Source organism: Scyliorhinus torazame, chromosome 5, assembly GCF_047496885.1.
Source record: "Scyliorhinus torazame isolate Kashiwa2021f chromosome 5, sScyTor2.1, whole genome shotgun sequence".
NCBI classification, from domain to species: domain Eukaryota; kingdom Metazoa; phylum Chordata; class Chondrichthyes; order Carcharhiniformes; family Scyliorhinidae; genus Scyliorhinus; species Scyliorhinus torazame.
In genome coordinates, this window is record NC_092711.1 from 217,347,538 (window position 1) to 217,365,852 (window position 18,315).

General features: G+C 46.9%; 1 protein-coding gene across 1 annotated transcript in view; it reads right to left on the minus strand.

Annotated features, from left to right (window-relative positions):
- LOC140420945 (transmembrane protein 182-like) overlaps positions 1 to 18,315 on the minus strand; it is an 87,854-nt gene that overhangs the window by 46,815 nt on the left and 22,724 nt on the right. Inside the window, exons 2-4 of the mRNA XM_072505130.1 lie at positions 15,578 to 15,698; positions 8,090 to 8,182; positions 4,943 to 5,080 (exon numbers count right to left, since the gene is read on the minus strand). Coding sequence (XP_072361231.1) covers positions 4,943 to 5,080; positions 8,090 to 8,182; positions 15,578 to 15,698 — 352 coding nt within the window. The remainder of the gene's footprint in view (positions 1 to 4,942; positions 5,081 to 8,089; positions 8,183 to 15,577; positions 15,699 to 18,315) is intronic.

Sequence of the window (18,315 nt, forward strand, 5' to 3'; positions counted from 1 at the left end):
AGTAGGGTGGCTGAGGGGGTCAAAAGATCTGGGCGGTATTTGTAAATGGCACCCCGATCCGCGAATACTCTTACTGCACTGACGAGCTGAGCTCATCAGTGCAGGAAATTATGTAAGTGCGGCCTCGGTGGGGCGTTCCTCGACAGGGTAAAAAAAACGGCGATGTGCCGTTAAATAGCTGCAGGCGCCAAGAAACACCCCGTCAGTTGCTTCCAAAATGACACTTAGAAATGTTTCCCAAGAAGGTGTGCCCAAGAATACTGGTATGAACCAGTCATGTATACATTAAAATGGCACATCAGTAAAACGGGAAAATAAGAATACTGGTCTGAACTGGTCTTGTATACTTTAAAATAGAACACCAGTAAAAACTGGGAGATAAGAATACTGGTCTGAACTGTTTTTTCTATTTGGAGGGAGCCAGTTATGAGAAGAATGTCCTTTTAGAACCTTGTTTTTGTCCACTGTTTGGACATCTCCTTGAGTCCCAGCAATGTACTGTAAAACTATATGACTCAATGACTGCACTCAAACGCAGGCCTATTTAAAGACTGCCTCTTATCTTCAAATCAGCTGAGATTTCCAATCCCTGCTGAATACTGCCAGACACACAGTAAATTATATTTTGGCATGACAGGGGCTCCCAGGTAGAGGGGAGATATGGCCAATGTAGACATTAGAACATTACACCCTAACCAATTGAAATGAGGCAGCGATTTGAAAGTGTGTTTGAGGCGATTGTTGACAATATAAACTTCAAAAGAAATTTAGTATTTTCACTTCTTGTACAAAGAGCAATCACATTTGGCCAGATAAAATACTACCCTGAAAATATTCTTAATTTCTAATTCATAGTATAATTGTTCCTCAGTAACCAACTGGAATTTGACGAGCGTTTTCATGTGCTGTGTTATAATCAGTACTGATAATATTAAAATGGCCTTCTTCTGCACTGGAGAGATTCTATGATTATTCTATTTGAACATAATCTGAGTCAGCTCAAACGCTCCGGACCCAACTTTTCCCTTCCTAAGTCCAACTTCACCAAAGGAGTATGCAGACTATCTATTTCTACATCAGGCATGCAACACTTTCCATTTGTTTCATTTGAACAACATTTACCACTCATCTGCCCAGGATATCGGAGTAATAAGTGGATAGCACAATTGCTTCACAGCTCCAGGGTCCAAGGTTCGATTCCGGCTTGAGTCACTCTCTGTGCGGAGTCTGCACATCCTCCCCGTGTGTGCGTGGGTTTCCTCCGGGTGCTCCGGTTTCCTCCCACAGTCCAAAGATGTGCAGGTTAGGTGGATTGGCCATGATAAATTGCCCTTAGTATCCAAAATTGCCGTTAGTGTTGGGTGGGGTTAGTGGGTTATGGGGATAGGGTGGAGGTGTTGACCTTGGGTAGGGTGCTCTTTCCAAGAGCCGGTGCAGACTCAATGATTAGTCTAGGACAAAGGTTCGGCACAACATCGTTGGCCGAAGGGCCTGTTCTGTGCTGTATTTTTCTATGTTCTATGTTCTATATATCTCCTTGTGCAAAACGTGTTACCAATTCCCAGTTTTAGAGCTCTCCTCATCGATAATAATTGGTTTTGTTACATCCAAACCGGGCTCTCTGTAATTTCTCTGCTCATCCTGAATAATTGCATAAAGCAGGTTTTGATTGAACAAACAATCAATCTGTACAGAGAATCTGTTTCAGTCTTATTCATTGATTAATGAACATGATTTTAATACATGATTAGTTTCGACAGCAGCATTAAAGTCAAAGAAAAATTAAATTACAAACCAGCTGCATTAAATGGAAGCAAATATTTAAAGAGGGGGTGAGGTTGAGGTGTATTGAGAATTTCCACTGAAACATGCAAGGATCAGGCACAAAATAATTGTTAGTACTTTGTTATATTATTGATGGATAGCAGCCCTAGATTTGAATTCCAGTTTCAAACTCATTACTAGTCTCCACTTAGTTGCTTGGGGAATAGGTGAAAACGTGAATAGTGGTGGCTGAGAAACATGGCTAGATACGTGTTTGCGTGCTGTTAGTCAAAGAGAATAATGGAGTTAACAGATGCTGAGGGAACAGAGAAACCTTCCCTTCAATCCTTTGACATTCTCTTCAATCTCATCTCATTGTCCTTTCTTTCGGAAAGGGGCTGTGGCAGAATGGGTTATAATTTGATAGGGGTGCGATTCAACGGGAAAAGAACAGAGTCCGGTTTTGGGCGCGTTTAGTGGGGTGTTTCTTGGTACCTGCAGCGCTGAGAATGACCCCAATATCAAACCTGACTGTTTCTTTTTCGGCCTCAGTGAGGAAGGTCCTGTCAAGGTCGCACTTACCTCTCCATTTTTAAATGCTGCCCCGAACTCACAACCCCATTTGGTCTCCCCACCTCAACCTGTGAATCCCCCCAAAGCCCCACCTTACTTGTTAGGTGGTCTTTGAGCACCCCCTCACCCCACCTCCTAAGAGCAGAGCACCCCCCGAGCCCGATCACTGGCACGGGCAACCTGGCACCCCGGCACCTTGGTATTGCAAGCCTGGCACCCTGGCAGTACACCCACCAGTGTGGAAGTGACACATGGGCACCCTGGCAGTACCAGGTTGGCACTGCCTTGGTGCCATGGCGGCAGTGTCAAGGTGCCAGATGGCAGGCTTGCAGAGGGAGTGCCAGGGTACCACCCTACCCAGAGCCCAAACGTCCGTGAGCCTCCGCTGGCCTGGGAGCCCCTCCAAATTACATTTGTGTGGACCAGTGTTAAACGGCATCGTGGCGAGGTCGCCAAGCTGAGGGCATTCGTTCATGAGCCTCAGGAGCATCAGAGGTCTAGATATTTAAGTGAGCCTAACTGCTCACTTAAATATGTAAATCTGGATCTCACCCAGTGAAGGCAAGATCCAGATCGTGACATCTTGCGCGATCTCATGAGGTGTTCCGAGCATCGAAAATCTCTCGAGAGCTTTAACCTCCTCGTCACATCACCGAGTCGGGCGCAACGAGTCCATTCGATTACGCTATTGTCAGCACTCTGGTACCTCACCCTGTAATCTAGGTGACATTGGAGAGTATAAACAACATTTATCTGCTATCTGACCATGAGGGATTTTACATTGATCCCGTGCTGGCTTGGAGTGCCCATTAGAAGTTATTAATTTAAGTTTAACATTCCTCTGCTTCCAGCAGGAAACTCATTTTGAAAGGAGGGCAGACAATCTCCGATATAATAGCCGCAGCTCCAACATCACCTTTGAGTTGGATTCCTTGCCTGGAGCATGGGGATGCTGAATTTAACTCTAATTAATTGAAATTCCTTCACTTTAGCTGGGTCAAAATCCTGGGACGCCCTTCCAAACAATATTTTATGAGTTACTGCGACAGATATACAAAAAGGCAGCTCACCACCACATTCTCAAGGGAAATTAGGGATAGACAATAAATGCAGGCCTGGCTATGATGCTGAAACCCTGTGGGTGAATTTTTAAAAAATTAGGAGCAGGAAAGCTCACCAATATTTCTAACTAGGGTTTTAGCTTTAGAAAACCCTAATTGGTCGCCTCAAAGAACAAAGAACAAAGAAAAATACAGCACAGGAACAGGCCCTTCGGCCCTCCAAGCCCGTGCCGACATGCTGCCCGTCTAAACTAAAATCTTCTACACTTCCTGGGTCCGTATTCCTCTATTCCCATCCTATTCATGTATTTGTCAAGATGCCCCTAAAATAAGATGCCTCATTATAAGAAGGATGTGGATGCTTTGGAGATGGTACAGAGGAGATTTACCAGGATGCTGCCTGGACTGGAGGGCATGTCTTATGAAGAAAGGTTGAGGGAGCTCGGGCTTTTCTCACTGGAGTGAAGAAGGAAGAGAGGTGACTTGATAGAGGTGTACAAGGTGATGAGAGGCATGGATAGAATGGACAGCCAGAGACTTTTCCCCAGGGCGGAAATGGCTGTCATGAGGGGACATCATTTTAAGGTAATTGGAGGAAGGTATAGGGGAGATCTCAGAGGTAGGTTCTTTACACAGAGTGGTGGGTGCGTGGAATGCACTGCCAGCAGAGGTGGTGGAGTCAGAGTCATTAGGGACTTTTAAGCGACTCTTGGACAGGCACATGGACAGCAGTAAATTGAAGGGATGTAGGTTAGTTTGATCTTAGATTAGGATAAATGGTCGACACAACATCGTGGGCCAAAGGGCCTGTACTGCGCCGTACTGTTCTATGTTCTCTATGTTCTAAACCAAACCTTGTTGCATTGAGACTCATTGTAATCCTATTCTGCTACCTTAGTTGAGATTAACTGACTGAAAGGAGACCAGGGACTGAACCTGATGTTGTGTTCAGTTGTTCTGTGTTTGATTATGTGAGTCTTTTTTTCCATTGATTCTCACTGTGCTCGATTAGTTAAGCCTGGGTTTGGACTCAGAGGAAAGTAAACAAACTGCAGAGGTTGCTGGAAGCAAAGAGCTTGTAAGCATGGAGCAGACATTTGAAAGCACTGTGAATAAATTCCTGTTATATGTATCTAAATTGATGTTCCATCGGCATGCTTCAGGCATTCGGCGACCAGTGGGCACCACAAGGGCTGGAGTGCATCATCACCCCCCGGAAAATCACATTTTAATTTATTAGTTAATTTTCCTATTGATGTTTTATTTTTGTTGCAGTGCCCCTGTCATTTTTGTTTAATTTAGTGATGATTGTATATTATTTAAAAAGTGTCAACTGGTGTGTCATCTCTGAGTATCTCCGAGATATAAAATATACAACACCAAGATCCACCCGGTGATCATGGTTCAATGTCAAATTCTGCGAGCCATCAAAAATGTTGGGGAATAATCTTTGAGGCAAAAAAATAAATAATGCTCATTACTTTCTGAGATACCAACACTGCATAATTATTAATGTTGCTTGTTGTACATGAATAGCAACTTACCAGAAGTCAAAAGAAATCCACCTCCTAACTTGTACAGTTTTGCACTCACAAATGGCACTGCACAAACGACCAGGAATCCTCCCACAAGACCAGCAACCACACCAACTATTATGAATGCTGTCCAGAAACCTCGATACACTGTGTGAAGGAAATGATATAAAAGTCAATTAATCCTGCTAATTATTTCACTGTATTCACTTCAGTTTCTGAGTACAAGCTGACCTGCCATTGAATTGTTCATGAACAAATGTACGAGGAAGAATTTGTGTCTCATTTCTTTCTGTAATCTAATTTGCATTCTCTATTTCTTTCTATTGCACCACCTCTGCCATTTTGTTCTTCTTTCTTTGCCCCTACGTTTCTCTCTGGTTTTCAACATTTCCCTTATTGGGTGGAATCCTAAAGAGGTGACTGGGGTCTTGGCGGATGACTAGAGAGCCAGCGAGGCCGCTACATCACCTCTTTTCGAGAAGGCCCACTGCATCTTGTGCTACTCAGGCACAAAACGGGCCAGTGGTAGGCCTTCTCTGAGGATCACGTCCCTCCCTCCTGGCCAATTAGAGGCTGGCAGCCCCTCTGTACTCGGCATTCCCAATGGCCAGGCTGTGGCTGCTGCTGGTACCACAGCCACCCAAGGCCTCGGATTGAGGAGGGCATGACTGATGGCGGGAAGGGGCTCACAGAAAGGGGGCGGAGGTCACGTGGGAGGATGGCGAAGTGGGCTCTGCCACAAGGACAGGGAGTTGACTTGCATTGGCACCCCATCCCCCCTTCCTGATGGTAGATGCCTCGATCAAGCACTGTGAGATTTTGAATGAGGCTTACCCGCAGAGCCCACAAACAAACGTGCCAGTGTCTACGAATATCTTGTTCAAAGGTTCCCAGTGTCTGATTGAGAGACTTGGCATCAGGAGGGGTGGGTGTTGGTTGAAAGTCAAACCCCTGCCCTTATTGCCGACCCTCTCTGTCTCCCTCCACTGTGACTCCCTTCTCTGTGACACCCTTCCCATCATCACGCACTGGCCTTGGGTCCCTCCTCAATCCAAAGCCTTAGGTGGATGCAGTGCCCCAGCAACCATGGCCTACTTGCTGGCCCTGCTAAGTACAGGAAATCTGCCAGCCTCTGACTGGATGGAAGCTTTGTCGGCAGGACTCCATTACCAGGGCCCTTGATCGCAGGGGAAGATTCGCCGATGACCTGCATAATGCCTGAGTGGCAGTGAGCCTTCTTGAAAAAAGGCATCAGGGTGGTCTCGCTGGCCCTCCAATCATTGGCCAAAACTCCCATCAACTCCATGATTATGGGTTTTATTGCTGTCAGTTTAGTCCCTGCCGCATGGGGAGACCACCAATTACTTCTACCTCGCTTCCTTGTGGCTTCCTGCAGTTGGGGCCTTTCTTCACAGAGGCCAGAAGTTTTAGGATGACAGCTTCCTGTCCCATCGCCCGAAGTGTCAGCGTGGAACACATCCTAACCGGTACCAGAACACATCCCCACCAGTACCAAAACACATCCCTGCTGGTACAAGAATACATCCATGCCAGTACGAGAACACATTCCCGCCGGTACCAGAATATCCCCTCGGGTACAAGAACACGTCCCCACCGGTACCAAAACACATCCACGCAGGAACCAGCACACATCTCCAGCGGTACCATAACATACTCATGTCGTACCAGAACACATACACACAGGTACCAAAACACCCCTCCACCAGAACCAGCACACATCCCCAGCGGTAGCAGAACACATCCCCCGTCAGTACCAGAACCCATCCCGCTGGTACCAGAAACCCCCCCCCCCGCCAGTATCAGAACATAACCCCAATGATACCAGAACTTACCCCCACTGGTACACGAACACCCCACTTGCCCGTACGAGCAAACACCCCAAAGGTACTAGAACATATCTCCACCGGTACCAGAACACCCCCACCAATACCAGAGCACATCCCCCTGCCAGTGTCAGAACTTTCCCCCAACGGTACCAGAACACAGCAACAGTACCGAAACATATCCCAACCGGTACCAGAGCAGACCCCTACCGGTACCAGAACATACCCCCACCAGTACCAGAACGCTTCCTCGCAGACACCAGAACACCTCCCCACCAGTCCCACAACACATCCCCACCAGGAACAGAACACACACCACTGTAGCCCCACCGTCCATCTGCTGGGCCTCGGGACCCACATTGTGACAGTAGAATTCCATCTTTTATCTTTCCCTTCTTTCAGCACTGGTCCATAGCCTATGGAGACCAAAGACATGCAGCTTAGGTGGATTGGCTACGCTAAATTGTCACTAGATGGAGTTACGGGGATAGGGTAGAGAATTGTGACTAGGTACGTTGCCCTTTCAGAGGGCTGGTCCTGAGTTGATAGGCCGAATGTTCTCCTCCTGCAGTACAGGGATTCTATGATTCTAGAATCATAGGGAGATTCGTCCAGGGAGAGGTTTTATTTTGTCTCCACTCATCAAAGTTGAATAGGAAAATAGGAGAAGGACTTCTCCATTCAGTACTGTTTGGTATTTGATGATCGACAGAGACCTTGGTGAGCCCAAGAGCCTGTTTCTGTGCTCTATGACTCCCTATGACTCTATGACTCTAAATGAAGCTGCAACTTCACAAAATTTGCATTCTTGGAAAATTGAGGTGAGTTCATGAGACTCTGGGAAGATAATTTTGAAAGTGGGCAGAAAAGAAAGAGAGCTCAAACTTTGGCCAAATGAATTCTACCTTTGTACGACACCATGAGAAGGTATAGAAGCTGAACTGACAATTTAAAAATTCAATGGGTGGAAGATAAATGAAGGATGGAAGAAGAATATGATGGCCTTCAGAACGCTATAAGCGAATAATTGGATCAATGGATCACAAGATATCTACTAACCAAGTGGAAGAGAGTTGGAATTTGTCAACACGCTTCCATTTGTCAACCAATCACTGGTAGAATAACGGAGGCATTGGTCATGTGATTACCACAAATGAATCAGTGGCAGAGAGTGATATGAAGTTAATCGGTCAATCAATTACCAATGACCATACAAACAATAGAGGAAAGATTTATATACATATAGATAGTACACAAACGTTACGGAGAACCATGTACTCTTATTTCAAGCTAATTATGTTTCTAAACATACCGGCAGTACTGTCATGTGATGATACAGGTCCCAGCGCGATTGGAAAAGGGAAGAGATAGCCATGGACACAGTACTTGGAAGGTGGCTGGTTTGCTGCATGATACAAAATATGAAGACAGTAATAAAATTCTCCAAGACAATATAGCAGATTTGTGACTGTGGGTTAGATATTGCTGAACTTTTTATCCATTCTTTTTTAGCTTCCTGTGTCCAGATTGGTTTGACCGTTAGTAAATAAGAACTAGGAATGTAGGCCATCTGGCCCCTCAAGCCTACTCCGCCATTCAATAAGATCATGTTTGATCTTTTTGTGGACTCATCTCCACTTACCCGCCCGCTCACCATAACCCTTAATTCCTTTACTGTTCAAAAATCTATCAGTCTTTGCCTTAAAAACATCCAATGGGATAGCCTCAACTGCTTCGTTGGGCAGTGAATTCCACAGATTCACAACCCTTTGGGAGAAGAAGTTCCTCCTCAACTCAGTCCTAAGTATGCTCCCCCTATTTTGAGGCTATGCGCCCTAGTTCTAATTTCACCCCAGTGGAAACAACTTCTCTGCTTCTATCTTATCTATTCCCTTCATAGTTTTATATATGCTGTAAGATTCCCTTTCATTTTTCTAAATTCCAATGAATATCGTCCAAGTTTACACAGTCTCTACTCATAAGCCAATCTTTTCGACTCCAGAATCAACCTAGTGAATCTCCTCTGCACCCACCCCAGTGCCAGTACATCCTTTCTCAAGTAAGGAGACCAAAACTGTACACAGTACTCCAGGTGTGGCCTCACCTGCACCCTGTACAGCTACAACATAACCTCCCTGTTTTTAAACTCCAGCCCTCTTGCAATGAAGGACAAAATTCCATTTTTGACCAGTCTTTGTTGTTCAGGTGCTTGCACTGGAATATTGCCTTTCACATTTTTACAAAAATCACTTAATTAGTTTTAAATTGGGATCGATTGCCATTTTAACGATTCCACTCTTGCAGCTTAGCGATAGGATGAGGGAGACTGAGAGCAGAGATAACAAAGGGTTCCAAAGGTCTGAAAGGGAGAGGATACATTTTAAAAATCTGTTCTTGAAATCCTGGCAGAGATTATTTTGCAGAGATTGTTTTTTAAAATAACGCTCTAGGTTATTGTGCAAACATAAAAAAATCAGGAATGTATGGATGCCTGCAAGAATCAAATCTAGTTTCACAAATTGTTTTACTTGTTTGGTCCAGACAATGGTTTACATTCCTTGGTAAGTAAAAGATTATTTGCAGCGGTGAAAGTCAATGTGAGCGAACAGGTCAACTCTGGAGCACACGTCAGGACATTTAACACTGAAAATAATAAACTGGTGTGGCCCGATGTCAGCAGAAATTTCCAAGAGTGTTTTAGATTAGGTGGTTGATCGTATAGTCAAAAAGGCAGGCTTTTTGAGGAGAATTTGGAAAGCAGCCAAGGATGTTAGACAGTGGAACCATTTTGGGAGCGGGTACCAGAAATCTGGGCCAAAATGGCTGAAACAGGTAGTCAAGCCACAGAAAAGTGGGGGTGCATGTAAAGGCTCCAAAGGGGGGAGGGTGAGAGTTGAAATAAAGGGCGGGGAGAGGTTGCACAGAAAGACCATGGGCGGTATTCTCCGTCCCACACACTCGTTTTAGGTACGACGTGCCCCTGCCAACAGTGGGATTCTCCATCTCTTCAGCTAGCCAATGGGATTTCCCATCGTGGGCACCCTCACGCTATTGGGAAATCCGCGGCCGTGAGTGCGCTGCCGGCGAAACGGAGGATCCCGTCAATGGAGAATCCAGTGAGCCACTGGGGGAATTGAAACAATATCAATATTTATAACTTCAACGGATAGACGGAAGGGCAACAGTCCAGGTAGGCAAAGGCAGGGAATTAGCTAAGCAATATTTTGCCAGTTTTATCCCATCGGGATGAGTTTGTGAATGGTGGAATTTGAGAAGGAAGCAAGGAGAGTGTTGGAGAACTGAAGCCTGGATGAGTGCTTAAGGGAAGATAGGGTAAGGGAGAGATGAAGGTGGAAGATGTTACAGAGGTAGAAATAAGCAGTGTTGGCTTCATTTAATTTCCTTGGAAACTCCTGTTTCATTTCAGCTACAACCTTGTTGATTTACCTCAGCCCACTGCTCAATCTGCTTCGTGCTAAAGCAGCAAGGAGCAAATCAATTGGGTCCCCTATTGTTTATCATTTATATAAATGACATAGATGACTATGTAGGGTATAGGATCAGTAAATTTGCAGATGACACAAAGATAATAATAATAATAATCGCTTATTGTCACAAGTAGACTTCAATGAAGTTACTGTGAAAAGCCCCTAGTCACCACATTCCGGCACCTGTTCAGGGAGGCCGTTACGGGAATTGAACCCGCATTGCTGCCTTGTTCTGCATTACAAGCCAGCTATTTAGCCCAGTGTCCTAAAGCAGCCCCTAGATTGGCCGGGTGAGTAACAGTGAGGTTGAGTGTCTTTGGTTACAAGATGATTTAATGGGATGGTCAAATGTGCAGAAAAGTGGCATATAGAATTTAACCCTGAAAAGTGTGAGTTGATACACTTTGGAATGAGTAATTTGACAAGGACGTATTCAATGAATGGCCTGACACCACAAAGTTTGAAAAACAAAGGGACCTTGGCATGTTTGTCCATAGATCTTTGAAGGCAGAGGACAAGTTAATAAGGTGGTGATAAAGGCATATGGAACACTTGCCTTTATCAATTGAGGCATAGATTACAAAAGCAGGGAGATCGTGTTGGAACATTTAAGCTATGAAGAGAGGTTGGATAGGCTTGGGTTGTTTTCACTGGAGCAGAGAAGACTGAGGGGCAAGGACAGGATGGATAGGGAGCATCTATAGTCAGGGGCACAGATAGGAGATTTTGTGGGAGCATGAGAGACTCACGTTTGGTATGTTGCCTCCCAGGTGCAAGGGTACGTGATGTCTCGGATCGTGTTTTCCGGGTCCTTAGGGGGGAGGGGGAGCAGCCCCAAGTCGTGGTCCACATTGGCACTAACGACATAGGTAGGAAAGGGGACAAGGATGTCAGGCAGGCTTTCAAGGAGCTAGGATGGAAGCTCAGAACTAGAACAAACAGAGTTGTTATCTCTGGGTTGTTGCCCGTGCCACGTGATAGTGAGATGAGGAATAGGGAGAGAGAACATTTAAACACGTGGCTACAGGGATGGTGCAGGCGGGAGGGATTCAGATTTCTGGATAACTGGGGCTCTTTCTGGGGAAGGTGGGACCTCTACAGACAGGATGGTCTACATCTGAACCTGAGGGGCACAAATATCCTGGGGGGGAGATTTGTTAGTGCTCTTTGGGGGGGTTTAAACTAATGCAGCAGGGGCATGGGAACCTGGATTGTAGTTTTAGGGTAAGGGAGAATGAGAGTATAGAGATCAGGGGCACAGATTTGACGTCGCAGGAGGGGGCCAGTGTTCAGGTAGATGGTTTGAAGTGTGTCTACTTCAATGCCAGGAGTATACGAAACAAGGTAGGGGAACTGGCAGCATGGGTTGGTACCTGGGACTTCGATGTTGTGGCCATTTCGGAGACATGGATAGAGCAGGGACAGGAATGGATGTTGCAGGTTCCGGGGTTTAGGTGTTTTAGTAAGCTCAGAGAAGGAGGCAAAAGAGGGGGAGGTGTGGCGCTGCTAGTCAAGAGCAGTATTACGGTGGCGGAGAGGATGCTAGATGGGGACTCTTCTTCCGAGGTAGTATGGGCTGAAGTTAGAAACAGGAAAGGAGAGGTCACCCTGTTGGGAGTTTTTTATAGGCCTCCTAATAGTTCTAGGGATGTAGAGGAAAGGATGGCGAAGATGATTCTGGATATGAGCGAAAGTAACAGGGTAGTTATTATGGGAGACTTTAACTTTCCAAATATTGACTGGAAAAGATATAGTTTGAGTACAATAGATAGGTCGTTTTTTGTACAGTGTGTGCAGGAGGGTTTCCTGAAACAATATGTTGACAGGCCAACAAGAGGCGAGGCCACGTTGGATTTGGTTTTGGGTAATGAACCAGGCCAGGTGTTGGATTTGGAGGTAGGAGAGCACTTTGGGGACAGTGACCACAATTCGGTGACGTTTACGTTAATGATGGAAAGGGATAAGTATACACCGCAGGGCAAGAGTTATAGCTGGGGGAAGGGCAATTATGATGCCATTAGACGTGACTTGGGGGGGATAAGGTGGAGAAGTAGGCTGCAAGTGTTGGGCACACTGGATAAGTGGGGCTTGTTCAAGGATCAGCTACTGCGTGTTCTTGATAAGTATGTACCGGTCAGACAGGAAGGAAGGCGTCGAGCGAGGGAACTGTGGTTTACCAAGGAAGTGGAATCTCTTGTTAAGAGGAAGAAGGAGGCCTTTGTGAAGATGAAGTGTGAAGTTTCGGTTGGGGCGATGGATAGTTACAAGGTAGCGAGGAAGGATCTAAAGAGAGAGCTAAGACGAGCAAGGAGGGGACATGAGAAGTATTTGGCAGGAAGGATCAAGGAAAACCCAAAAGCTTTCTATCGGTATGTCAGGAATAAGCGAATGACTAGGGAAAGAGTAGGACCAGTCAAGGACAGGGATGGGAAATTGTGTGTGGAGTCTGAAGAGATAGGCGAGATACTAAATGAATATTTTTCGTCAGTATTCACTCAGGAAAAAGATAATGTTGTGGAGGAGAATGCTGAGCCCCAGGCTAATAGAATAGATGGCATTGAGGTACGTAGGGAAGAGGTGTTGGCAATTCTGGACAGGCTGAAAATAGATAAGTCCCCGGGACCTGATGGGATTTATCCTAGGATTCTCTGGGAGGCCAGGGAAGAGATTGCTGGACCATTGGCTTTGATTTTTATGTCATCATTGGCTACAGGAATAGTGCCAGAGGACTGGAGGACAGCAAATGTGGTCCCTTTGTTCAAAAAGGGGAGCAGAGACAACCCCGGCAACTATAGACCGGTGAGCCTCACGTCTGTAGTGGGTAAAGTCTTGGAGGGGATTATAAGAGACAAGATTTATAATCATCTAGATAGGAATAATATGATCAGGGATAGTCAGCATGGCTTTGTGAAGGGTAGGTCATGCCTCACAAACCTTATTGAGTTCTTTGAGAAGGTGACTGAACAGGTAGACGAGGGTAGAGCAGTTGATGTGGTGTATATGGATTTCAGCAAAGCGTTTGATAAGGTTCCCCACGGTAGGCTATTGCAAAAAATACGGAGGCTGGGGATTGAGGGTGATTTAGAGATGTGGATCAGAAATTGGCTAGCTGAAAGAAGACAGAGGGTGGTGGTTGATGGGAAATGTTCAGAATGGAGTACAGTCACAAGTGGAGTACCACAAGGATCTGTTCTGGGGCCGTTGCTGTTTGTCATTTTTATCAATGACCTAGAGGAAGGCGCAGAAGGGTGGGTGAGTAAATTTGCAGACGATACTAAAGTCGGTGGTGTTGTCGATAGTGTGGAAGGATGTAGCAGGTTACAGAGGGATATAGATAAACTGCAGAGCTGGGCTGAGAGGTGGCAAATGGAGTTTAATGTAGAGAAGTGAGAGGTGATTCACTTTGGAAGGAAGAACAGGAATGCGGAATATTTGGCTAATGGTAAAGTTCTTGAAAGTGTGGATGAGCAGAGGGATCTAGGTGTCCATGTACATAGATCCCTGAAAGTTGCCACCCAGGTTGATAGGGTTGTGAAGAAGGCCTATGGAGTGTTGGCCTTTATTGGTAGAGGGATTGAGTTCCGGAGTCGGGAGGTCATGTTGCAGCTGTACAGAACTCTGGTACGGCCGCATTTGGAGTATTGCGTACAGTTCTGGTCACCGCATTATAGGAAGGACGTGGAGGCTTTGGAGCGGGTGCAGAGGAGATTTACCAGGATGTTGCCTGGTATGGAGGGAAAATCTTATGAGGAAAGGCTGATGGACTTGAGGTTGTTTTCGTTGGAGAGAAGAAGGTTAAGAGGAGACTTAATAGAGGCATACAAAATGATCAGGGGGTTGGATAGGATGGACAGTGAGAGCCTTCTCCCGCGGATGGATATGGCTGGCACGAGGGGACATAACTTTAAACTGAGGGGTAATAGATATAGGACAGAGGTCAGAGGTAGGTTCTTTACGCAAAGAGTAGTGAGGCCGTGGAATGCCCTACCTGCTACAGTAGTGAACTCGCCAACATTGAGGGCATTTAAAAGTTTATTGGATAAACATATGGATGATAATGGCATAGTGTAGGTTAGATGGCTTTTGTTTCGGTGCAACATCGTGGGCCGAAGGGCCTGTACTGCGCTGTATTGTTCTATGTTCTATGTTCTATCTGTTCCCCTTAGTTGAAGGGTCAGTTACGATGGGACACAAGTTCAAAGTGAGCGGCAGGAGGATTGGGGGGATTTGAGGAAAAGCTTTTTTACACAGAGGGTGGAGGTGGTCTGGAATGCACTGCCTGGGAGGGTGGTAGAAGTGGGTTGCCTCACAACCTTTAAAAAGTACCTAGATGAGCACTTGGCATGCCATAACATTTAAGGGCAAATGCTGACAAATGGGATTAGGTAGGTCAGGTATCTTTCATGCATCGGTACAGATGCGGTGGGCTGAAGGGCCTCTTCTGTATTGTATTATTCTGTGATTCAAAGGGATGTATGCCAGTCTCAACATGCATGGGTTCCATGTAAGTCTGTAAAGGGAGCAGCTTCAGGAGCTGCTCTGATTATTGTGGGACAGTTGGTGAAACTTCAGCCCATGACCTCCTTACCTGGAATTTAAAGGTCCTGTTCAATTGGGTTGAATCCAATGAAGCCTGGATCTGGTCAATTTTCTGGCTCCCTAGACCTCAGTTCTTCTCCCCACAGTTGCTGAGTACTTCCAGCATTCTCTATTTTTATTTCAGGTTCCCAGCATCCCAGACTCACAAAAAGCAGATTCTCTTGCCACGGAAGTCATTGTCGTTTGTGGGAGAGTGCTGTGTGCAAATTGGCTTTCACATTTCCATGCATTAACAGATTGACCACACTTCCAAAGCACTTTGCAACAATGAAGTGCTTTGGCGAAGACTGAAGCAAGGTCATGAAATGCGTGATGTAAATGCAGGGCAGAATTTTTCGACACATGCCCCGCCCATCCATCCCCTCCCCCTCCATCCTGCCGGGACTCTGGTGACGGAAGTGGCTCTCCATCCGTGAGATCTTCTGGCCCTGCTTAAGTCTCTGACATTTTGCGTGGCTCGCCCATCCCATGCCAGGCACCCCTCCATGTGGGGAGGGGGGGTTCACCTTCGGCGAGGCCGGAAGATCCCGCCAGTGGGAAGGGCCGAAAAATCCCACCCGCAAGCATTTCCTTCTGTTCAAGGTAATGATTAACTATTACTGGAAAATGGTTGATTAACAGAGTGGTCCCTGTATTTCAGTTGCAAGCACTTTTGGGTATGATACTGATATATCAGGTGCACATCAATGATTGAAGTTGACAGCACTACTCACTGAACCAGAAATTCCAAATACTGTCATGGGAAATGTCTTCAGTGAACCAGCAGCGCCAGATGAAGCCCTCATGGTGAAAGGTAATGGCCGATTCATCTCGTCCTTCGGTTGCTTGCCTGTTCTGCATATCAACATAATATAGAACATATTAGAAGTAGGCAGTGGACAGCTATGAAATTCAATTCATAGCCAAGGTGCACAAGAAAGTTGTATATTTGACAGATTAAAATCAAAAAATTTAAGTTTTTTTTCTGCGCTAAACTTCTGCGCTAAACTGCACTGGGGCTGGTTTAGCACACTGGGCTAAATCGCTGGCTTTTAAAGCAGACCTAGGCGGGCCAGCAGCACTGTTCAATTCCCGTACCAGCTTCCCCGAACAGGCACCGGAATGTGGCGCCTAAGGGCTTTTCACAGTAACTTCATTTGAAGCCACCTTGTGACAACAAGCGATTCTTCTTTCTTTTCTGATCTAAAATGAGCTGGGGTCACTTACTATAGGAAAGGAGAATTGTCCTCCCAGATGTCGTGCTTTGTTGACCAGCTTGTTGGTAAGGCATCGACATTATAAGTGAGGCATTCCAGATAAAACATGAAATATTCAACCATAAAACATGAAATATTCACTCCCTTCATCACCGGTGCACAGTAGCGGCAGTGTACACCATCCACAAGATGTACTGCAGGAACTCACCAAGTCTCCTTTGACAGTATTTTCCAAACTTGCGACTTCTACCACCAAGGAGTGGGACCTGGGTTCAATTCCAGCCTTGGGTGACTGGCTGTGTGGAGTTTGCACATTTTCCCTGTGTCTGCGTGGATTTCCTTCCGGGTGCTCCGGTTTCCTCCCACAGTCCAAAGATGTGCAGGAAATTGTCCCTTAGTGTCCAAAGATGTGTAGGTTAGGTCGGGTTATGGGGCTACAGGGATAGACAGGGGGAGTGGGCCTAGGTGGGGTGCTCTTTTGGAGGGTCGATACAGTCTCAATGGATCGAATAACCTCCTCCTGCACTGTAGGGATTTTATGATAAGAAGGACAAGGTTGACAGATGCATGAGAACAACACCACCTGCTAATTCCCCTCCAAGTCCTACACCCTGACTTGGAAATATATCGCCAATCATTCAGTGACACTGGGTCAAAATTCTGAAACTCCCTCCCTCACAGCACGATTGGTGTGTCGACACCACAGGGACTGCAGCAGATCAAGAAGGCAGCTCACCACTACCTTCTCAAGGGCAATTAGGGATGGGCAATAAATGCTGGGCTAATGAGCAGCACCACATGCCATGCAAACATTTTCAAAAGAGAATAGAAGGTGCATGACATAATTGAAGATGTTCTGTTATATTCTTATTTGAAGTCAGTCAATGGCAGCGGAAAGATCAAGCAGGCAAGGTGCAGGTACGAAGCTGTTGCTTCAAGCTGGTCAACAGTGGACCCTCAACATGAATTTGGGATGAGTCAGTGAGGGAGAGTGTTTTGGCCTGAGCTCAGCATATCCCACACTTTTGAGACTGCAAGTTGGCCACACCTCGGGCTGGATTCTCCACAACCTGACGCCAAAATCGCGGCTGGCACCAGGGCGGAGAATCCAGTTTGACGCCGTAATCTGCGATTCTCCGGGCGCTGAAAATCGGCGTCACCGGGGAGTACGCCGCGCCGTCGGGGGCTATTGCCAGAGGCCCGCTCACAATCCTCCGTTTCCGACCGGCCGAGTTCCAGACGGCGTGGAACTAACCTGCTATTGTCGATCGGGATTTTCGCGGGGTGGCTGCGGATTTTGTCCGCGACCGCCCTGGCCGGGGTCGGAAGGATTGGAGACCAGGGGGAACCTTATAGGCGGCCCGGGATTTAATGTGCGGGATTTGAGGGTCGGGCGCATGGCCGATCGGGGGGGGGGGTCTCTTTCTTCGGTCTGGTTCCGCGGTCCAAGTCCGCCATGGAGCACGGCGCAGCCGCTGGAGGCCGCTGCCGTGCGCATGCGCGGCCTCTGACCTGGAAGTGTGGGGGCCCTTATCTGCAGCAAAGGCTGCGAAATTCACTCCGGGTCCCTGCTAGCCCCCTGCAGGGCTATGAATTTGTTTAACTTTTTCGCAAGAATTTCACGAGTAAAACTTCACTGTTTTACGCCAGCGCGGGGACATAGTCTCAAAAAGATGTGGGTAATTTTGTTGGGGGGGGGGGGGGAACGTGTTGAAGAGGGGACACACCGAGAGCCGGGCACAGATAATTCCTTTGAACCCTAAGTTATAAAAATATATAGATTTCACAAATGTATTTGTACGAGAGAAATGAAGATTGAAAGATTACATAATTCCTTCACAAAGATGATAGAGCTACCAGCGTTGTGTTTAACTTCAATTCAGATCATGAGTCTAGAGGATATGGGGCGGGATTCTGTGGGAATCGCCGGGGCGGGCAACTCCGGCGCGAAGGAGTGGCGTGAACCACTCCGGCGACAGGCCGCCCCGAAGGTGTGGAATCCTCCGCACCTTCAGGGGCTAGGCTGGAGCTGGAGTGGTTTGCGCTGCGCCGGCGCGGAAGGGGCTTGGCGCCACGCCAACTGGCACCGAAGGGCCTCTGCCGGCCGGCGCGACTTGGCGCAGGCGCGGGAGCGCCAGCGTGTGCTGGCGTCATCCCAGCGCATGCACAGGGGGGGTTCATCTCTGCGTCGGCCATTGCGGAGGTCCACAGCAGCCGACGCAGAGGAATAGAGTGCCCCCACGGCACAGGCCCGC